The sequence below is a fragment of the Petaurus breviceps genome, unplaced genomic scaffold (assembly GCF_028583685.1).
Source record: "Petaurus breviceps papuanus isolate PSGF00001 unplaced genomic scaffold, PetGlider_PUasm1.0 224, whole genome shotgun sequence".
In the NCBI taxonomy this organism is placed as follows: domain Eukaryota; kingdom Metazoa; phylum Chordata; class Mammalia; order Diprotodontia; family Petauridae; genus Petaurus; species Petaurus breviceps.
This window is the reverse complement of record NW_027185887.1, coordinates 809,668-834,238: the sequence shown is the minus strand read 5'-3', so window position 1 is coordinate 834,238 and position 24,571 is coordinate 809,668. Positions and strand designations below refer to the sequence as shown.

Below are 24,571 nucleotides of genomic sequence, written 5' to 3'. Positions count from 1 at the left end.
GAATAGTATTGTGCCGTAAGAAACAGTGAATATGAGGAATTCAGAGACACATAGGAACACATATAATACAATGTATAGGGAAATAAGCAGAACCAGGAAAAAACAATATATACAATGGATCTACATACAATTCTTTATTAGAAAGAATGATAAAATGAAACTGAATGCTATGTAATTCTAATAACTAAGCTTGATCTTTCTGGAGAAAAATGAGAATATTTTCTTCTCTCCATTTGCTAGAGGTGGGGGTCTATTAGTATAGAATGTTGCATATGTTTTCAGATGTGTTTATGTGTTTCTTGGTTTTTGCAGGGGGAGGCTTGGAGAATGAGTTGCATACCTGTGAGATTGGTTGAAAAAGAAAGAAAATTAAATATGCTTCAATATAGCAGGAACTAAAATGAAATGTGCATGGGGGTTCACCTCTAGTCCTTAATGAACCATTCTGGCTTCCTTTGTGCAGGAAGGAAGAATGATATGGGAGAGCCTAGCTCATCCTTCCTTCTTTCTTTCTTTCCTTCCTTCTCTCCTTCCTTTCTTTCTTATCACTGATAAGTAACTCAGCATTTCTAACTCTCAGGATATATAAGGCAAGGATGTTAAATACCAACATGGGATTATAAAAATGACTAATACAATTTGTATTCAATATATCCTCAATAGCCATGATAAACAAAGAGGTCAAATTGGTAAAAGTTAATAATTCAGTGCCAATGAAAGCTATACAAACCCTTGGCAAAATACACTTGAACATAATTATCATTATAATCTTAACTTCAAAAAAAGGCAGCTATGATTAGAAATCACTATGTTTGTAAGGAAAATTTTAGCTCAAACTTTTTAACATGTAGAGAGAAGCTCACAGATATCACTATCAGGGTGAGAAAAAGCAGGTATCTAAAAATCACCTACCTAAACTATGTTTTTGAATGAATGTTTTATGTCAAAATATCTGTGCATTTGGCAAATCAGTCACCCTGCTTTGGTATCAGGATATAACTTGAACTGTTATTCTCATGGAACTCAACAGCACCCCCCACTGGCCAATTAAAAAGAACATAAAAGGAGTTATAAAGTGAAACCAGTTGAACAATCACTGATAGTGATTGACAAAAATTTTATTCTTTGACTCAGGAACCACCGAGGAAATGATGCTTACTTCATTTTCTAAGATACTAGTTTCATTTAAAATCCAGTTTCTTTAATATGACCAGATTTCTTGAAAAGAATCACAATAAAGTCTAATTTAAATTTGCAAAACCAGGTGACAGCTGTGTAAGTCCATTAAGATACTGTCCAAAAATAGAGCTCCATTCCAATAAACTATTATTTAATTTTCTATGAAATGCAACATAATTAAATTAATCTATGCTGCTTGTAAAAGGTTCTTGCCTTTTCCTTTACAAACAGAAAATCACTTATGCTAGGTTTTTATTTCAGGCGCACACTAAAATTATGATTCTTGACAAAAGGAAAGAATGACTATCTGCCAATCAATCTGACATGCTATTGAAAGACTGGCACTAATAGCTGTGACAAGAATGAACCTGTTTGAAGCAAAGCTTTTTTTTTTTTTAAAGAACTAGACCAGAGATCAACAATACCATTTTATCTAGCTGGGGCCTAAGCTATACTTTGCTATAGTAAGAAAGAACTATTAGCGGATTTAAGTGACTACTTTACTTTGATGGATTTTTATTCTTTTAAAATAATGCATTTAAGTACTTTTTTTCCTTAGAAAAAATGGCAACTACAGAAAATCTTGAACATTTGAAGGACAATAATTTTATTTTTCATATTTTTCCGGACTAAAAACCAGTAACTTTCTATAGTCACTCAATGTGTGTTTTTATTGCAGATAATTGTTAACATGATAGAGTAGGAAGAACAATGGATTTTAAGCATGAGTCCTGGTTAGTTACTTCAATGTAATGGGACCTAAAGTAACTCACTTAACCTCTTTGGGTTTCAGTTTTCTCATCTATAAAATGGAGGTGGGGTAGGGGGGTTTGACTAGATTATCTCCAAGCTCTCTTCAAGTTTTAAACTCTATAATTGTATAGGGTTTGGGATTTTGTTTATTTTCGGGGGTTTTGGTTTTCTTTTTTACTTATATGGCTTTAAGGTTACTAGTTCACCGGAAAAATGTTTAAAATTTTCCTTCCTCTTTTCAGGTATAGGATAAATAAAAAAAAGGACAATAATGGAGAAAAAAATGTGCTTTTAAAAAAGTAGTCTCTTGTTCTAGCTAGAAAATAATGAATGTTACAGAATTCTTCTCAGTTTATAGGGTTATTTTTTAATCAGAGAGAAAAACCATTATCTAAAAGATGATAAATTATGAAATAAACCTTCCATTATGAACCACGTTTTGAATATGTAAAATTTCCCATTATCTTTGGCTTATTTTGAAAAGTCAGTTAAATCAAGATTAACATGTAATAAGCTCCTCACCGTAACAGGTCACTTGCAGAAGGGACAGAAAGATGATCATGAAATAATCTTACTTCTGATTCAAAACTAGATCCTTAAGTGTTAAATAAGATAAGGTGAAGGACATCAATAAGTTTTTAAACCAAAGTTTAATTACCAAAATTGTTATAAGAATTCTTACAGAGAAAATTGAATTGAAAAAATTATACTAGGACAATTATATGCAACATTACATACATTAAATTCTGAATTAAAGCTTTGTCATTGGTGTTAAATAATAAATTTGAATTTCTTGTATAATTTGACTAACTTATAGTATTAATCTTCACTGAAAATGAAAAGCTTCAATTCAAAAAAATAAGTTATCTTAGAGTATTAAGTACTTGTCAACACCTATTTTGTTTTCTCCTCAAATATGACTGCATTTCAGTTGTGGTTAAAATGGATAGCCTTGGGAAATACTGTGTGTGTGTGTGTGTGTGTGTGTGTGTGTGTACACATAATAAATTTCTAAAAGATGTAAAGTGGGTGGAATTGAACAAAAAATACTATATAAATGCAAAATCCTTACCATTAACTGATAAAATCACATTGTTGCTGCTATAACTTTCAACAATCAATTTTTTCCTTAATATTTTGATAAATGTGGCTGTCAAGTGGGATAAGATCACAATTTTGTTTATTTTTAACTATTTGAACTTTCGGGATTCAGTTCATGAATATTGCAACTGTTAGTCCAGATAAAATCTCAATTTTGTCTGATGTTGATGAAGCAATCATAAAGCAGTTTGCCTGTATAACCTTGCTCCCTCAAGAAGTAAGGGAAGGATGGAAAAATTCTATGAGGAAGTATGGAAAAATACTGTATTTTAGGCAAACTACTCATAAAAGTGCAGTAAAATATATTAGGAAATGAATGAATGTGACTTTTAGGAAAATGTTCTAACTCACTGATTACTGTAAAAAAGAAAAAAAATTAAACAGAACTTCCATACTTTTCTCCTCCACCATATAGAGACAGGGACATGCTTGAGTTACAGAGGGCCTGAGTTCCAAAACAAATGATTAATTGAACTGCTTTCCCATGAATTCCAGGTCTCTTTAGCCAATCATAGAAGTGTTGCCAACAAAACTTGCATTTCAATGGTGTTCTTTCAACTTTCTTTTAAATGTACTGAATGTCATTAAGGATTTTACAGAGCATTAAACTGCATACTAGAAAGGAAATTATTTCAGGCAAGTACTGTATCTTTTAGATAGAGTGGAACTAAAAGTCCAAAGTATAATAAGAATTTAAGTTCAATAATCTTAATGATAGCACAGTCAACCATGCCAAAGAGACACTTCTAGCCTTTTATACATATAAATATACATATTGGATTTTAAATATAGATTGATATGATGTCATAAAAAAAGAAAACTGAGTCATACAAATAAAAAATACATTTTTCTAATTCCATTTTGCTTTTGAAAATAGTGCTTGCCTTCATCAAAAAAAAAAAAACCAAATACTAACACCATAAATAGCAAAACACGAATACTGTTCTGAATTCTTTTAAATCAACAATAATATTATTGATTTACACTTAATGACATACTTAATTATAGAATCTAAATGGATTCTCCAAGGAAAAGTAAGTAAATGTTACCCTTGTTTGGCAATAAAGAAAACAAGGCACTGGGAAGTTAAGTGATTCAACAAAATTCACCAAAGTGACTAATGACAGCATCCTGACTACTACTCATGCTTTCAGACCTCTCGCTTATTACTTTATTTTCCATTGGATTTTTAAGCCAAGGCTGGATGAGAATTTACACGATAGGTATGTTGTAATGCAGATCCTTTTTCAGGTATGGGTTGAACAAAATCTCTTCCAATTCTAAAATTCGGTGATTCTATACTTCCATCAGATAGTTTCCAATGATTAAAGAGGTAGACTAAAACATTTTCAGAATTGTTCAATGCATAAACTCTTCACCTTCTTCCCAAAAGTCCTCTTTAAAAATTTCTTAAAATCACCATGGTAATAAAAATTACATTAGCCTCCAAGTCCCAAAATTTCCAAAAGCCTCTTGGTTCCTCTTTATGACTAAAAATCATATGAGACAATTGTACCAATGCGTTTCTTGTGTTTTCTTGCTTATTAGCTATATTAAAGGCAACAAAATGCAAGTAGGATTTCAAAAATACAAGAAACAGAATAACCTTAGTAGTTGTTGAAGTAGGAAGATGAAACTAACCATCATAGGATGGCAAACTAGATAGAATGGCAAAATAAAACCCACAAAGCCCTTCAATTATATCTCAAAATTAAAGAGACAAAAAATAGTTTTACAGAACAGAAATAAATACTAGAAATGCAGAAATAAAAAGTAGAAAGTATACTAGTTAATAAATGAATGCAATTTAAACAATTTACATATCATTCACTAAGGAATTGTATTTAACAGGAAAAATCTATCATCTAAATGTAAATTAATATGCTTTTTTAAAAAAAGTGAAGATGAGTGGATTTTGGTTAACTATCCAATAACATGTACAACAACAACATCCATAAGTGGCAGTTAGTCTTGAGGGCACTATGATTACCAATGGTAGTAAATCAAACAGAAATAGTTTTTATGACATTTGACTAGTAGATTTTGTTATAAGGCAGTTCTCTATCTTGGACTTCATCCAAGGGCAAAAAAAGTATTTATAGAAAGTATCAAAAGGACCTTGTTACAACATGATCTCTTAGAATGGACTGTGAAAGCAGTTTTATAGAAAAGTCTAGAATATTTAGGTAGGAGTTGTGAAATAAAAGTAGATATGAAAAGCAGCAAAAAAAAAAAAATAAAAGAATGAATTTAACCGATGTGTGATGTATGAGGCAAAGGAATCAAACTGTTGAACTGTTAATTATTTTAGGAAGTCTTTTGTTACGAATGAAATACTAGGAGACTGGAAAACAACGAATCCAGTCTGAATGTTAAAAAGAAAGAGCGAAGAGGCTGAAAATTATAGACCTGTAAGTCTAACAACTATATTAGGAAATAAATTTGAGATGATACTTATGGATGAGCTTAATGATACATTTGGAAAAGTACAATTTAATAGGTGTGAGTCAGAATGGATTTACCAAAGGCAATCATGTCAGACAAATTTCATTCGTTTTTTGGGTGAGATAATAATTGGTCTATATAAAGGAGAGCCAATAAGACACTGTCAAGATTTTCTGAGATTTTTGGACAGAGTTTCTCAGAATGAATTATTGTACCAACTTTTGTGACACAGGTCAGGCACCAAACTAATAAAAGAGGATGAAAGTAACTGGGTTAAAAACAGAGGGCCTCAGAATCTTAACGAAACTGGGTTATAAACTGAGTCCCACAAGGATCTATATTGGGACACTAATATTTTTTATTAATGATTAAGACAATCTGTAAGATTAGCAAATTTGCATATGGCACTAAATGAGGGGGTGTGGTTAAGACACAAAAGGATTAGCTGTTTTACAGAGTAAATGTAATAGATTAGATAAATGGGCTCAGAGGTGGAATATGAAATTTAATGTGTCTAAGTGTAAAGTGATGCACTTGGGTAGAATTAAGAAACCAGCTAAGTACAGTTTAAATGACAGTAAATTAGTTATTAAAGGAAAGAAAAAGGATTTGGGGGCTTTGATTAAAAAAAAACAGCATTCCCATTCTTATTGTAATGACAAGGAAAGCAAAAAAAAAAAGACATAAAATGATGGCTACTATTAAGTTGCATAAAAAATAAAGAATTCTACCACTGTAAATGAAACTACTAAGATCCCAATTCATTAACATACATAGTTATATGTTGTTCTATACATATGATAAATGAAAAATCTTACTCGAGGTTAATGAGAGCAATTATAATATAGGAATAATAAAGATAGCTAATTTCAATATAGCACATTAAAATTTACAAAGCGCTTTACAAACAGTATCTCATTTGACCTTCCTAACAACCTGTTGTGGACAGTACTGGTATTATCAACATTTTACAGGTAAATTATTCACCATATGTATTAGAACCTGTTCTAATCCCTAGTAAATCTCTACTGGCCATTTTCATAGATACAGAATACTCAAACATATGAAGTACTGAACAAAAGACTTCGAGCAAATATATATTTACTGTACCCAGTCTCATGCTTTAGACTGGGTTTGGACTATCTCAGGAGAGTTAAGGGTCAAATTAGAAAATCAGATCATAAACAAACTTCTTGGTCCCTTTTTACTTTGTATTACTTTTACTTTGTACTGCTATTAGGTCACTTAAGAGGCACAATTGTAGAGGAATGTACCCCTTTTGCTCTGTGAAGGTTTCTTGGAGTCCAGATAAAACCATGAGAGTAGGTCCCATCTCAATGAGAACAGGTCCAACTAATGAGCCAGCCACGAAGTGAGCTAGACACTCTCCCTGTTATGCCTCTTTAAACAACTGCAGTGCTTAAAGATCCCAAGAAGAAGATCTGGAGATGAAGATAAGAAACATCACCTTGCTTTCCTGACCATTCACTGCTGTAGAACCACTGGAGAATGAGGAAAATATTTCAGAGATGAGACTTTAACATGTACAAAAGGGGAATACAGGAAAGTCAACTTTCCAATTGTTAAACCCCTATTCTACGCTACTCAGGTTGATCTGATACACATTTGGAGATTTATACTATCCCATCTTCATCCCTATTAAGTCCTCATTTGAATGTAAAGAGTATCTTCCAGTAAATCTCATTTGGACATGCATAATTCATGTGGGGGTACACTCTTTATGAGTGCAGATGCTGTTTTAACACAAAATCACTTATTTGGAGAAGCATTTGCTGCTGTTCATTTTAAGGAAAAAGAATCACATATACTAAAAACAAGCAGCAGTAATTCATCATATTCATATAACTAGCAACTGGGAGAAACTGGATTTGAACTCAGATCTTTCTGACTATGAATTTAGCACTTCATTCACTATGAAAACATTAACATGAAACTTAATTACTTCAAAAAGATTTCAGAGGTGAAAATCCTAATGATGATATAGTCAAAACCAAAAGAAAACAAGGAATATTTCTTCCATCATTCAGGATGCAAAGAATTCTAAAAACATTATTCTGCAAGATCAGTCTGAGAATATCTGGATAGATATTTTAAGAATTCACCAAAACGTCTATCAAGATTTCAGGGGTGGCTAGGTGGCACAGTGAATAGAGCACTGGCCTCAGGAGGTCTCAGGAGGTCCTGAGTTGAAGTCTGACCTCAGACACTTAACACAAAAACTAGCCGTGTGACTTTGGGCAAGTCACTTAACCCCAATTGCCTTCCAAAAAGCAAAAAAAAAAAAAAAAGATTTCAACAGGATGATTATTTTTGAACAAATATTATGATAATTACATCATTAATAGCTAGACTCTATCAACTGATGTAAAGGTAAAACGTTGCTGGTATCATCTGAATGTCCTACCTAGAACAATGAGTTTAGCAGTAGTTACCAGCATAATCCCAATATACTATACTTTGACCTCTTCCTTGGCCTTCCCTTTCTCTGTTTTGATAGGTATTGTGGACATCTTTTTCATTTGGCTAATATGTCATACTATAACTTTTATAAATAAGAAAATTTGTCCGTATATTAATCCTAAGTGGTCAGTTGATCTCTTCCATGTCAAAAAAAAAAAAAAGAAGAATTTAACAGTGATGCAATGAGTAAGAAAAAAGTAAAGCTGATTCAAAGAAATGAGGTAATCTATGAATATGAAGCTTTCAAAACTGAGATAATTAAGTTAAGATAAAGTTTGGGATGAAATGTATTTCATTTCAGTGAAGGAATAATTATGAAGCCATGATGAAAATATTTAATTTGATTAACATAAATTCTATGGGTATTTTATAAAGCTTTCTGCAGAATGGAGAATCAGAATATCCTAGAAATTAAGGGAACTCAAATAGTCATCTGCTCTATCCTCTTATCTTCTGATAGGGCTGCAGAGAAAATCAGGGCTTACAACATACTTCTAACTTCTTATAGGAAAAAAATAAAGAAATGTGAAATAGTTTTTAAAAAATAAATTTTCTTATTTGTCAAAGATGGAGGAATGAAAGTAGATCAACAGCTCAAGTGAATGAAAAGATTTCATGAATAACTAGTTCATTGTTCTCTTTTAAAAAAATAAAAACCACCTAGCAAAACAAAAAACAAAAAGGAATTTTAGTTTAAAAAATCCTCACACATTTCTCATGCATATAATACTTATAATCACCAAAATACAAAAATCACCAAAACTATTTTTTTTTTCCTTTTGCTTGCCTTTCAAACATTTGAAATGCATGCCTAGCCAAGTCAGGACTAGAGCAGTTTTTTTTGTTCCTGTCCTAGGATAGCTGTAAACTCCATCTTCCTGCTAAGAATCAGAACCTTTTATCAAATAACTGTGTAACATGATTCACTGGATTTCAGCTCACAAAATTCCCAGCACATTAATATTGTAGATAGGAGAGAATGTGGCTAAGAGAATCCTTCAGGACTGGGCATAAAACATTTCTAAGATTTTATATCACCACATGAAATTTTACAATACCACCTATCATGAAATTCATAAACCAGGAGGGTTGACACCACTAAAAAAATATATGTGTATACATATAAATAAAAAATAGCAACAATTTGATTAAATTATACTGATGTATGCAATTAAGGAGATTGTTTCTACACTTCCTCAAATACAATGAGGGGGATATGGAGTAAAAATTATAGAACCATGGCATGAAGTTATTTTAAATACCTTTTTAAAATATCTACTTAACTGAACCAAGTTTATCAAAGTTGCAAAAAAAAAAAGGTTATCGACACAGATATTTTTGTACTACTGAAGGAAATGGGAAACAAAAGGTCTATCATGTACTCTGGAGTAGGCTGCATGGAGGTTTATTTTGTGAATACACTGAGGAATACTGCTGTGACATATCTGGAAAGAGTGTTTTAAACAAAATGTTACAGAAATACTTAGAGAAGATACAAAGAAACTGGGATAAAATTTGTTTTTATACAACACCTTTCATCCCAAAGATATCCCAAAGCATTTAGCCAAGTAATGAATTCTGTGTTGCCAGTGCAATGAATCTGTAAGCAAAAAGCAGGTGCCCTTAAGTGTGCATAGTAACAGCACGCACACATTCTTGGTATCTAGAATTAGCTTTCTTTTTTCTTTCTGCATTCCTTTCTTCCTCTTCTTTTTCTTTCTTTTTTTTTTTTTGAAAAAAGAAGGATTTTAGTTAGCCTATCCTTACCTTTAGAGAAAGCAATTCATTTTAAATTTCCAACTTGACCACTGATGGAAGAATCAGTCAATCTTAATATTATTCCTAGAAATGAATGGTGAGCCACAATACTGTGAAATTGGTACCTTCCTGACATATAACCTCCTCAATTCAGCTTGTTTGGCTATGACACCTCTTGGAGTACTTACTCTTCTAGGTAGCACTGCTGTAACACAGAATGCCATCCATCCATATTAATGAAAAACCCAGAGGTATTGACGGCCAGCAGGTATTTCAATGTGACTTTATGTTTATCCAATGAATTTGATAAACTATTTAGTTCAGAGGTAGAAAATCTTCAGCCTCAAGGCCACATGTGGCCTTCTAGGTCTTTGGGTGAGGCCCTTTGACAGAGTCCAAGTTTTACAGAACAAATTATTTTATTAAGGGGATTTGTTCTGTGAAGTTTGAATTAAAAGGGCCACACTTGAGGACCCAGAGGGCCACATGTGGCCCCAAGGCTGCAGGTTCCCCACCCTTAATCTAGTTTTAAAACTTTCAATAATAAAGCTTGCCAATGCAGGAAGTAGAAACTTTTGCTGAAATAGCTAAATTGTATAGTATAAATATATAAAAATGCTAAAAGGACACAACAGAAGAAAATTAAGTATGCTAATATGCACATATTACCTTATGCATTAGTTCTATTTTAACTAAATTTACTCTTCAATTTCTATCTCCATTCAAACAAGATATTCGCAAAAAAGTATATGCAACAGTTTCTTCAATTTTTTTTTTCTTATACATTCCATGACTCCCATTCACCTAAGTATAATAGTCTATTAGGGCACATGATATATACCTAAGTGGTAAAAAAAAAAAATTCTAAGAGAGACACAGAATAGGCATTCAGAAAATATTTTTCTGAACTGAAATAAAAACCAACAAAAGGTGACATTTTTTATGTTGATTGATTGATCTATGTTTTCTGGGATCACCCGGGCTGGAATTATTGAAATATTTGGGCCATAACAAATGCTCTCTGAGGAGGGTGTCAGAACTTTTAATTCTGCCCTATAAGAATTGCAAAACAAATTTGACACATGAATGTAATAAAGTATTAGAGAGTTATAAGAAAGACAAATATGAAGAATACAGAGACTCATGGAAAGACATGAACTAATGTAAAGCAAAGCATATAGAGCCAGGAAAGCAAAAGACACAACCACAAAAATGTAAATGGAATAAACAATAACTTAAAATATTTAAGAAAGGAAGGTTTGAGTATTACAAAGAACAGGCATGAGAACTATTCCCTGTCTTCCTTCCCTATCTATTTGCAGAGATGAGTGCACAGGTTTGGAACACTGCATATGATACCAGATTTTTCTGATGTGTTAACTGCTGCATTTTTAGTTTCTGCTTCATTTATTTAAAAAAAAAATTCTTTGAATAAGAGATGGACCTCTGGGTATAGATGCGAGGTACAGAGGAGGAGGGATTCAGGACAAAATTTGGGTGATATACAAATAAAGTATAGCAATAATAATCTGTTTTAAAAATAAGAATTTTGGAGGTCAGATATAGGAATTAGTGGCATTACATGTTTTTTGTTTCTCCTTATCATTCATTAGTCTCCACAGCTATTTAGTGTCTTTTGGGAATAAACTTATGTATAATGAAGCCAAATTTAAAATTCAGGTAGTATTGCAAGTCACAACTTTAAAATACACATCAGAAAATTCAGTATTAAGTCATATAGTACATTTTATGTAACTGTGATGGCTTGAGTTCACTTGTGTTTTGTATTCACACTACTGTTAACCTCAGTGTTGTACAATGATTATTCTATGGTATTTTCTCCCCAACAAATGTGACTAGAAAGACCTGTTTTCATAGTAGAATGGAATAAAACTGATCAAAAGTATTTCCTGTTTTCTTCTAAGGTCTTCAAATAGATAGTATCATGGAACAATTAATATTCTATCCCATCAGAACAAACAACATGCACACAAAAAGGTTATCATTCCAGTTACAATCGTTTAAATATCTGTATTCAATAACAAACAAGCCCTTCAGAAATAGTTCTGGTGCCTTACCAGCATGTAAGTAAGCCAGGTCAGGGTTTTCAATATCAGGGTGCTGTTCTTTTAAGTGGTTACGGAATTCCACAGGAATATTTGTTCCATAGTCACACTTGGGGCAGTTGTACATCTTGACTCCTTCATGTTTACCAGTATGTAAAATGTGCTTGCGGATATTTTCTGCACAATTTGATCTAAGTAAAAAATAAAGACAAAAACAAAACAATAATAATATATTTGGGTCAAGCCAAAATATACACAGTTCTTTCGTGAGCTCATCTTTTATATTTATCTTTTACATAACTAAGGAGAACTTCATTCACTTCCTTGTACTGACACTCCCATGCTTCACTGACTCTAGGATCTCATGAAAGGGAGAAACCCATGCTTCATCATCCTGTACAGCTCTTATGCATATTCTACAGAGTAACCTACAAAAATGAGCTTCCAGATGGGTAGGGCCTTCCTGCAGAACAAAGCATATTCTTTACCTTATGGTTTGGCCGGTGGGAGGAGGGGAGGGGGCTTTTGACAGGCTAGGAAAACCCACTCTTCGACTAATGGTTTTAAATACATAGGATTATGAAGGAACCCAACTCTACTGAAAAACATTTATTAACACTAAAAAAAAAAAGTTCCCATACTCCAAGTTAAAAACTCATGTTCTTGATCTTTTTATATTCCATGGATATTTAGAAGAAGAAAATATAAAATCTCAGGTACTAATTTTAAAAACTGTAATAAACAGTTTTTATCTGGTACAATTTTGAGAACATTGAAGATGCTGCCTTAACTCTGGAAAAAAAATTTACTTTCTAGGTAGAGAAATCCATGTTCAATGAATTTAAAACAATTATTTTAAAATAGCAATAAAACTTGAAAAAACTCTGAAAGCCTGGAATTGGGGAGAACTTCATTATAACTGGGGTGTTCCTGAATTATAACGGCCCTTCTCATCTTGAGCATTTCTGTTAAACAAGCAGTTCAAAGACCTAGATTATTTTTCATGGCATTTTCTAATTAAACAATTTTTTGTTTTCAAATTGATTTTTTTCAATTTCAAATTTCAAAAAAATTTTCAGAATTTTTTTTCAGACAAGAAGGTAATATTCGCTGTGGAAAGGAAATGTATTTATTTGACAATGGCTAGTACTGATTATATATACATATATATGTGTGTGTGTGTGTGTGTGTGTGTGTGTGTGTGTGTATATATAGATATATATACACACACACATAATATATGAATATACCCATAAAGCAAAGTAAAGATTGCACAACTACCTTGTACTCATTTATAGCAAACATGAATTACAAGAAGAGTAACAGAAAGATAGGTACACTAATATATTGTTTGGTGGATTTGTGAAATGGTATTTTGAACCAAAGACTTCATTACTGAGTTTACCACAAGGAAGCCATTAATTAGGAAAAAGGCCCCATACACTCCAAAATATTTATAGCAGCATTTTTTGTTATAGCTAAGAATTAAAAACAAAATTAGATGCCCATCAACTGGGGAAAGATTACTGTTAGAGGAAATAATGTGTGATGAATGTATAGAAGTATGTAAAGATCTATGTGAACTGATATATGATGAAGTAAGCAGAGACAAGAAAACATTAAACATAGTAAGTACAATGTAAGTGGAAAGATCAACTACACACATTCCCAAAATAAAAAATAAATGTAACAAAATTATAAAGATCAAGTGGTACTCAAATGAAGAAACATGAGAAGTCACCCCCAACCTACCCCTTTGTGGAGATGTGAGGTCCAAAAGTGTTACACATTTCACATGTTTGCAGACTTTTTTAATGTAGTGATCAGTTGTGCTTTTTGTTTCCTCTCTAAAAAACACTATTTGTTACGTGGGATAGTTCTGTGCTGGGGGGAAGGAGAAGGATACATGAGATACTATATGAATGTAACAGAAAATCTCAATAAAAAGGTATATTTTTAAAAAAAATTAAGACCAATTTTGAGAACAATTTCATAGTTCCTCAAAAACAAAAATTCTATTTTTTACTGACTCAATTCAGTGGACAGTCCCAAATAATTCTGTTAACTCAAGCCTTTCAACTTATTTTCACAATGTAGATACCACATTAGAATCACCCCTAAATTCACCATTGTTTACTGACATTGGGGAGTAAAAACAAAAAGCTAGTACTGTACTTAATTAGTACTGTTTATTGGAACTGTCAATTTTGTTGTACTATCCATATTATTTCCTTGTATAAAATGCTAGGTATTAAAAGTCACCAGAGCCAATCATCTGTCAAATGAAGAAAATAAAATTACTAAAATACACACGTTTTAAGGTATGGTACATACTTAAATTTGGGAAAGAAATAGCAATGTATCCTATTATTGAGTGCATGAAGAAACAGATGACTTTGGAAACAGAATAATATCTTATTTTCAAGAAGGGCGTACCCTTGACAAAATAAGCTGATATCACTGAGAACCTAAATAGAATGTGGACTCTACAATAAAACAGTCAAGACAGGGTTGCTAAAGCAAGAAAGTGAGAGGCCTAAAAAGGTGTTTTATTATTCTTTTTTAAAAAATACAGAAGAAAGGGAGAAATAAAAACTGGGTGACTTGATAAATTAGAGAATATTGAGAATCACATTGACATTTGTACAGAAAAAGCAAGACAAGTGTTTACCATTCTCCTGTAGATTCTTATGGTGCTCCATCTACTTTACTGTAATAAACATAGTCTATATTCATCATAAAAGACGTCTCTTTATAGAAAAGTAATGCCAAATGCTGATGGAGGATCCAAGACATAACTGACATTATAATCTCCTACACTAAGCCTACCTCTATGCTATATAAAATTTCAAGCATGCTTGGGATGTCAGATAATTGGGATACAGAAGGTCAAAGAGTAACTCTTTCCTTCCTAAGTCATCAAAATGGTGCAAGCAACATTTGAGAGTTATCATTATTAATTAGAAGCCCTCTGATCGTGGAATGACTAGATAGGACCTACCATGGAGTTCTAAAGAGCTAGTCAGAGTATCATGGGATGAAAGAGACAATCTCTGAAAGCCATTTAGCAAAAAGCCTCTTCATTTTATAAAAAAAGGAAACTGAGTCCTACAGTGACTTGCCCAGGCACACAGGTAGTCAAAGCCAGGATGTGAACCAAGGTTTTGGGATTCCAAACCCATCATTCTTCTCTTGCCTACCATATTCTCAGTCTACTAGAAGGTCAGAGAAACAATTTTAGCAAAATGACCTTAAAGTTTTACTATCTCATAAAGTAAGGAGAAATGTTTTAAGCTTGGTAATAAGCATTATTAAAAAAATATTTTATCTGTGTATTGCCAGGAAATAGCAGGAGTTATCAAATTTTTACTGTATATGTTACTGCTTAGAGGGAGCAGGATGGCATGTTGGATAAAGTGCTGAGTCTGACATCAGGAAGATCTGAGTCACCAATTCTGTACTCAGATATTTGCTGGGTATGTGATCCTGGCCAAGTCACTTAACCTGTTTGTTACCTCAACGTTTCTCAACTGAAAAACAACCTCCCCAGGGCTGTGGTGAGGATCAAATGAGATAATATGCCTAACTCAACACAGTACCTGGCACATAGTAGTTACTATGTAAATGTTAGTGATGATGATATCAATTAGAGATGGAGGGAGGTATAGCATGAAACAGCAAGAGTGCTTGTGAAATAGGAGGGCCTGAGTTTAAATCTTAGTTCTACTATCTACCTATGTTATCTCTAGGCCCAAGTTTCTTCATTTGTAAGATGAAAGGGTTGGACTAAACTACCTTCTGAGGTCCCTTCTCGCTCTATCATCCTATGGCCCAGTGAAAGGTTAAAAAAGGATAAAGTAGATGGTAAATTTATAAGAGGAAGTGGATAAACCCATGAAGCAGAAACGGTTGCAAACCAATGAGCATTATTTGTGTTTAGGACTTGAAGGGCAGGTAGGATTTCAAACGGCAAAGACAACTAAGCTTTAAGTATGAAATGCCTTAAATCTCAAACTAATATATTTAGATATTTTTAAAAAGAAAAGGGTGACCACTCAAAGGATTTGATGGGGACAAAAATGATCAGAGTTGTGCACTACGACAAATAATATAGCATCGGTATATATGTTAGAAAGGTGAAGAGAATGGAAGTGGAAAGAATGATTAAAATTATTGTAGGAGTGAGAGCAAGAGATAATAAGTGATGGCTGAATGAAAGAGAAGACTAATGGAAGAGATACTGTAGAGGAAGAACTGAAAGAATTAATATGATGACTATTCCAATGAATACAATAATGCTCTCAGGTAATCTTAAGGATTGTAGGACTCTTTTTTATTTTGTCTTTTTGGAGGGGGAAGGCAAGGCAACTGGGGTTAAGTGACTTGCCCAAAGTCACACAGCTAGTATTAAGAATGTAGGACTCTTTACCCCTACACTAAATGGCCTCCAGATGACTACTACTTTTTAAGACTGTATATCTGCTTCATTTAGCTTCTCTCTTGCTTGGATGTTAACAACTCTCAGCCTTTACTGCTGTCTCTAGCAGTCTTCTCAACGTTTTTAAAAATGATTTGGGTTGGGAAAAGTTGATTAGAATTTTATTTTATGAGAATTTTAGTAAAACAGATGCCCTCACTCTGGGTATGGAATTTTCACATCTACTTAATAGTCTCCAGAGCCTTTTTTTCCCTTCCTTTTTTTCCTTTCTTCTTTCTCTTGCTCATTCATTCATCTTATTTATCTATTTGTTTGGCTTGCTCCCTGTTTCTTAGGTATATTTTGGCTACATATGGCTCTTTGATAAAACTTTTACTATAAATATACCAAATATTTTGGGAACAACCACAGCCATAGCTAGGAATTTTTGTGTCCCTGTTTTAACTAATTATTCATGCTAACTAGGTGTTATGTTTATCATTGTTTTTCGTTTTTTTCTATACTAGGAGATAAATAGTAAATGCTGGAAGTAGTCTGTGAACATGACACTCTAGGGTAAAGGCCCAGTTTTACCCTTCCTTAGATAAGAGGCCAGGAAATGATGTTAGGATGCTATTATAGAGAGGGTGGTAAAGAAGGAATTTCTCAGGGTGCAAAATAAGGTTCATTTGGCATAAAGAGTCAAGAAAGTTATGGAATAAAATTGAGAGGATCAGCATGACAGAGTCTGGGGAGAATGTTCAATATAGTTGTCTTTAATTGTTCCATTCAGGTCCACATAAATCCATATCCTTCGGAGGACATATAATGTCCCCAAGACAGTTATAGATTATAGATTATTTAAGTTTTTATACTTTACTTTTCACCATTTCCATTACTGTTGATCTTCTTTAATTGCTCTGTACCTAATAGGTGCTAGATAAATGCCTCCAAAATTATTTCATTAAAATAATGAATTCTGTATTCTCAACTTCTTCTCTAAACATAAATCATTGATTTCATCCTTCTAATTTGAAAATGTTAACCTGTTTGACAAGAACTTTTTATAATAAAAAGCAGTTTTATACTTAAGACTTTATTTTATGCATTTAAAAACATAAAGGGTCCATGGTTTTCACCAGACTGCCAAAGGAGTTCAAGAAAACAAAAAAGCTTAGGAGCCCCTTGGTTAGAGCATTATTCCTCCCCTTCCAAATTCTAGTCCTGCCAGAAACATTCTGCAGTTACACAGTCTTCCCACTAGATGGGGATCGTTTGAAGATGAAATGCTAAATTTATAGCCAACCAACAGGATCATAGATAACAACAACTAATACTTATGTAGTGCTTTAAAGCTTGTGAAGAGAGTTATCTAGTCCAACTCTTCCACTTCACTAAGGCATAGGGAGGTTAAATGACTTACCTAAAATCACTTAGGTACCAAATGAGAGAGGTGGAATTTGAACCCAGGTCCTCTAACTTCAAACTTGCTATATCATCTTGCCTTTCTTAGGATATCAGAGATGTTGGAAAATTAGTAACTAGTGGATTAAAGCAAGAGAAGTAGGTATTATACAAGATGGCCCCATCCCCCCACACATACTTTCCAAAGTAATTTAGGAAAAAAAATACTAAGAGAAAGGAACATAGGGGGGTGACGGACTTTAGTGATGTCACATAACTCTGTATTTGTTTCCACAGCTATAAAATGAGGGCAATAGATCCAATAACCCTTACAGTCCATTCTAATTCAAAAATTACCTGATTTTAAGAATTACAAATACTGTGGTTATTTTAGGAGCAGCTAGATGGTCAGTGGACAGAGTCAGGAAGTCAGGAAGACTCATCTTCATGAGTTCAATTCTGATCTCAGACACTTACTGGCAGAGTAACCCTAAGTAAGTTGCTTAATTCTGTTTGCCTTAGTTCCTCACCTGTAAAATAACCTGGAGAAGGAGTTGTCAAACCACTTCAGTATCTCTGCCAAGAAAACCCCAAAATAGTTGGACCTAACTGAAACACAACAACAACAACATGGTTATTGTGTTTTAAGAGGTGGTGGAGTAGATTTGAGTCCGTGTGGTCTAATATCCTTGGAATCACAAAGATCTGGGTTCAAGTACTTGGCAAATTTTAAAGTGCTATATAAGTGATAGCTATTATTAAGTTTTACCTTTGACACACATAGTCTTTGTGAATCTGGGCAAGTTACCTTACACTAGCAATTCTCTAAAAATAAGCTGCAGAGTAGCTGCTGATCTAACTTGGTAGAGGGACATTCTTCAATAGTAATTTTCTTCCACAATGAAATTAAAAGTCTGAAATACTTTTTTGTCCCTTAATTAAAAGATGGTGACTAGACTATTTTCTAACTACTACTGATTGACGACGTAGAGGGATGTGACTTGAAGCCACTTTGCTGTACTACTCATTCCATATATTTCTAAAAAAAAAATACTTGCTTATTTCATAATTGACACCTATGTCTTCTTAAAAGAGACAATATAATAAGGATTTTGTAATCTAACATACGGTACTGTAAAGTACAGACTCTAGGAATGCACTAAACACAGACAGGAGATACTGACACTTGCAATCAGTCTGCTCTCAAAGCCTTTTTGCTTTCCTCTTCAATAGCTGAACTGAATACAAAACTGAGTTCCCAGGTTAAATAATATTTCACCTCATGATTGGCCTCTACTATTGAGTAAGCTAAAGTTACTCCCTAGTTTCAATTTCCTGAAGAATCACCCCAAAATAGCTTCTGCTAATTTTATTTTTTTTTAACATTGTGTCCCTCTGTTGTCAAGGTGAATTGAGGTTCATAGTAGCTTTTATCTTACCTACTTGTGTACTGATTAAAAAAAAAACAAACTAAAGATTCTGTATAAGGAAAAATTCAAAAGCGATTATTCATGTTACAAGAGGATTCCTTTAAATAATGATAGCTCCAGTGTGTTTAAGTATTTGTTTAGAGATCATTAACTGCTTCATTGAAAGGCTAGGAGAAGAGAAACTTAAAAGATTAAGTGTTAGGAGCCACTGCTAATTAAAGGTTAATTAGAAGTGAAGATAAAACATCTCTCAAATTATAATCCAAATTAATGGGAAAATAAGACTTGATTTATAAAAGCTGGATACAAATGCAATTTTTCAAGGGTAAGACTATTTTGATATATAAGTGAAGCAAGAGCTGCCCTACTTCTTCATATCTACTGTACAACCTAGCACAATGCCTCAGCTGAGAAGATGTTCTCCCATTTATGTACAACATGTTGGCTCCACTCATGGCACTATTTACTCTTGTTCTATTAAATTCCATCCTATTCATTTTGGTCCATTTCTTCAAAAATAAATGTTTTTTTCAATTCTAAGTATATTCTAATATGCTAACCATTCCATTCATCTTAACATTAACAGAAAATTTAATCAGTAAAATAGATTATAATATTCAGGAAGATTGTGAGAAGACCAAAGAATGCTGAAAATGTTGGATGATCCTTAACAAGCTATGATGCTACCTTATTACAAATATGCTATGTAGTCTTTGAATTAAAAAAAAAAACCTGATGAAATGCAAAATGAACTTTTTAGTAATTATCTGAAATACTGAATTCTTCTACTAAACTATAAATTCCTTGAGCAAAGGAAGTAGTCTTAACAACCTTAGCTCCTACTATAGTATCTTTTTATGAAGTACATTTTTTGCAGAATTAAATTGAGCCTAGACTAATGTAGAGATTAGTGTCTTTGACACTAACTAAGCAGTGTGACTTTTGACAAATATCTTAACTGCTGTGATCCTCAGTTTTCCTCACTGACAAAATGAAGCTATTATAGGATTAAGAAATGTTTTAGTGATTTTAGGGTGATTTGTTTTAATTTGATCCATAAGATCACACAGTATGCACATAGGTGGTGGTTTGGGTGAGAACAGAATTTGGGTGCTCTGACAAAAGTCCAGTGTTCTTTCCCCTATAGCATTCTGCCTCTCTAGAAATCAAAGTCGATGATTTTTTACGATCTTCTCCACTAAAAACTTAGATGGTTCTGTTTTAAATAGCAACATCTATTGGCAAAGGTGAAAATTACAACTCAGTTCTATTAGCATATGAAATTAAGTGCACATGGCACAGAGAATAATAGGGGTTAAAGAAGACTAGAAAAGTTAAGGTTGAAAATTAGTACACAGAATTCAAGAATTCTTAGACATGGGGGAAATTTCTCTGTATCTATCATTTTATGAGGAGAATCATTGGGAAAACAGTAACCAAAATACAGACACTAAACTACTCTACATATTGACTAATAACTATGTTTACTTTTGCTACTATCATCCCAATTTAATTTTAGATTACAAAAACAAAACAACCAATAAACTGATCTTAGAAGACTGCTACTCATGTAGCCCTGAGCAAGTCACTTAACCTTTCTGCCTTAGTTTCCTCAACTATAAAATGGGGATAATAACAGCACCTATCAACAGTGTTGTTGTGAAGACTGAATGAGATCATATTTGTAAGGCACTTAGCACAGTGCTGGGCACATAACAGGTGCTTATTCCTTTACCCCCAAAAGGAGCCTACAAAGCAGGCAAAAACACAAAAAGGGTCTTATTCCTATGTGGCCCATTGATGTTTCTGTAGTGATAGTGGTAAGGTGGCATAAAGCAAGGTACGGGATGCTAAGAATCACACCATCTTTGACCATCTCCAAATACCACTGTAGGTATGTGCCTTTTTTTTTAAATCAATTTTTATTGCTATCTTGTTTTTCCTAGCTTTTATACCTCTTCATGTAGCCCCCTCCCACTTGTTCCCAAAGTCCTCTTCAATAGTAGTTAGTTGTATGCAGAGAAAAGAAAAGTGAAGAATCTAGGATAATCCTGAAGTTATGAATGTAGGAGACATGAAGGATGACTGGTAGTATCTTTGGCAGAAATAAGGAAGTTTTAATAGGCAGGATGAAGATATGAATTTATTTTTTTGGGAGTTTAAGATGTCTCTTAAAGATGTGTGTCTTTGACACACAGTCAAAAGATCATTTCTGAAATGCCAGATTTACTGTTCTGTATATTCTATTTGTTAAGTAAAAAGGGTGAAAAATAATTGTCTGGAATACCAAAAAAATGTTTATATTCATATTAAAGGAATATTTTTGAAATTATGAAAACCCCATAGCAGAAATAAAATACTGTCACTGTTTTATGTTTTACTTCAATTTGTTTATGTTGCTCAAATCTGATTCTATACTACTTAATGTGGGTTTTCACTGTTAACAAATTATTTATAGGATTTTCAAATGTTGAATTTGAAGCCAATGAAAAATATAAAACAAAATATACTTTAATAACTGTAAGAAAATGCTGTTTTGTAATGTAAATATGGGAATAAAAGAAATATGGACATGAAAGAAAGGAAGCTACAACCATCCACTACAAATTTATTTTTGTTAATGAAAAAAAGGGGTGGTTTGGTAGGGCCTACAATAAAGGGAATACAAATAGAATGCTTTCTTACTTCAAGCTCAAAAGTAGGTCTGCATATGATAGACAAAGGCAAAATAAAGGACACAAAAGATACTCAAATATAAATCAAAAAAAGTCAAAAGAGATAATCAAGTGTATGTTTATCATTCTTGGATGCTAGCCATACATATGGAGAAAAACACTCAGCCAAAATCATTAATGTCACAGAGTCCGGGTTACATAAAACATATTCTTAAGGCCTCTTTAAATTTCACTTAATCATTAGCTTGAGGCAACATACTGAAATTTCTAGGAAACAAAATTCTTAAAGCCACTACATTAATTATATATGGGAATGTCATAGCCCATGGTTACTAAGAGTTATTTACAATACTTTATTCCCATTAATGCAATCAGTATACCTGAAATTTTACCCTTTACTTAGCAGAGAGGAACATGGGTAGCAGCTTTTAATCCTCCATTAAAGAAATGGTAGATCTTTATCCTTCTTGGTGAATGATAAAACAAGATAAAACAAAAGTTTAACAAAGTTTGGCAAGTTATCCAATTAAGTAAGCAAAGTTACTTACTCTAAGGGCTTTTAAGTACAAAGTGGGAAGAGGGTAACAAAGAGAAGACAAAATGAAAGGATTTGAAAAATTATTAATAAGTAGTTTTCTCTATGAAATAAGTAGTTTTCTTCACATTTGCACCAGTCCTAAATGTTCTTAGAGAGGAGGTTAAAAAATGACACTGAAGAAAAGAAAGGGAAAAACAGCCAGACTGGAACAAGGGTGTCTAGCAGTTCTGAGATAAAGCTGACAAAATTATGGGAATATTGAGGGGGTAAAAAGACAGAGAGATAAAGAGACAAAGATATCAGAGGCAAGGGGGGAAAATATCATATCATAATTATACCAAATAAAAGGTGACTGAGAGAACAGCAATAGCTAATGATCTATATGCCCACTTAGCCATGTAAGCAAATTTGTTTTATAAAAATTTTTTTTTTCAGGGTGGCTAGGTGGTGCTGTGAATAGAGCACCGGCCTGGAAGTCAGGAGGACCTGAGTTCTAATCCAGCTTCAGACACTTCACACACACACACACACACTTGGGCAAGTCACTTAACCACAATTTCCCTACCTTCCCCCCTCCAAAACGCTACATATATATGTGTATTTTTTTTCAATCAATAGAAATGCCTTCTCTGTCACTAGCATCACTCCAACCCCCAATAACAAGAGAAACAAAAGTACTATACCAAACATTTAGTCAAGCAAAACAAATTCCTGCATAGGCCACAAGAAAAAAAGACTCAAGTATTTTTAAGTCCTTCACCATTCTCTCAGTCCGTAGATAGTGTATTTCATCATAAGTCATGGTTGATCACTGTGTTGCTCAGAGGAATTCCTAAATCTTCCAAAGTTGTTTGTCTTTACAGTCTTGACATTGCATAAGCTGTTTCCTTGGTATTGCTCAGAATAATCAACTTCAGTTCATACAAGTCTTCCTAGGTTTTTCTGAGAAAGATCTCAGGTAGTATCATATATAACATATTGTATCATATTTATACATTATAATTTGTTCATCCATACTCCAAATGATGAGCACTTTCTGAGTTTCTAATCCTTTACCACCACAACAAAATGAATATTATAAATATTTTTGTACATTCTTTATTTAAGACTAATCCTCTCCTGTTGCTATTATCTCCCTTTCCTGTTTCTCTGTTGAGTGAAATGTATTCCTAGACACTATATATCTGTGTGTGTGTGTGTGTGTGAAAGTGTGTATGTATATTATCTCTTCTTCTGACCAGTTAGATGAGAATGAGGTTCAAGTGTCACCTGGTCTTCCACTACCCTTTCCCTGCTTATTATTAAAGACTTCAAACTTGCAAGAATTGCCAATTAGAAAAGCATGAAAGAGTACATATGAGATCTATAGACAAAGGAAGAATTTAGGATATAGAGAATATTACAAAATATAAAATGGATCATTTTGATTATATACAATTAAGAGGTTTTACACAAAACAAAATCAACTCAACCAAAATGAGAAGGAAAGCAGAAAACTGGGGGGAAATTTTTACAGCAAGCATCCCTGATAAAGGACTCATTTCTCAAATATGCAGAGAACTACATCAAATTTATAAGAATTTAAGTCATTCCCCAATTGATAAATGGTCAAAGAATATGAAAGGCAGTTTTCAGACAAAGAAATCAAAGCTATCTATAGTCATATAAAAATGATCTAAATCACTATTGATTAGAGAAATGCAAACTAAAACAACTCTGAGATACCACCTCAAACCTATCAATTGGCTAATATGACAAAAATGGAAAATGACAACTATTGAAAAGAATGTGAGAAAACTGGGACACTAACGTACTGCTGGTGGAGTTGTGAACTGATTCAACCATTCTGGTGAACAATTTTACCACTGTAAGGTCTGTATCTCAAGAGATTTTTTAAGGGTAAAAAACTTATTTGTACGAAAATATCTATAGCAGCTTTTTTTGTGGTGTCTAAGAATTGAAAATTGAGGGGATGACCATCCATTAGGCTATGGCTGAACAATCTGTGGTGTATGATTGTAATGGAATATTATTGTGCCATAAGAAATGACAAGCAGGATGATTTCAGAAAAACTTAGAAAGCCTTACATGAATTGACACAAAGTGAAGAGAACAGAACCAGGAGAATATTGCACACAGTAACAGCAATATTATATGATGAAGAACTATGAATGACTTAGCTATTCTCAGCAATACAATGATCCAAGACAATCCCAAAGGACTCATGATGAAAAATGCTTTCTGCTTCCAAAGTAAGAACTGATGTTGTATGAATACAAACAGAAGCACAATATTTTCTCTTTCGTCCCTTTCCTTCTCTCTCT

At 33.2% G+C, this 24,571-nt stretch overlaps 1 protein-coding gene across 4 annotated transcripts in view; it reads right to left on the bottom strand.

Moving 5' to 3' along the window:
• ZNF407 (zinc finger protein 407) overlaps nucleotides 1–24,571 on the bottom strand; it is a 667,606-nt gene that overhangs the window by 167,355 nt on the left and 475,680 nt on the right. For all 4 annotated transcript variants that reach the window (XM_069094963.1, XM_069094962.1, XM_069094964.1 and 1 more), the window contains exon 8: nucleotides 11,796–11,974. In XM_069094963.1, the coding sequence (XP_068951064.1) occupies nucleotides 11,796–11,974 (179 nt within the window). The remainder of the gene's footprint in view (nucleotides 1–11,795; nucleotides 11,975–24,571) is intronic.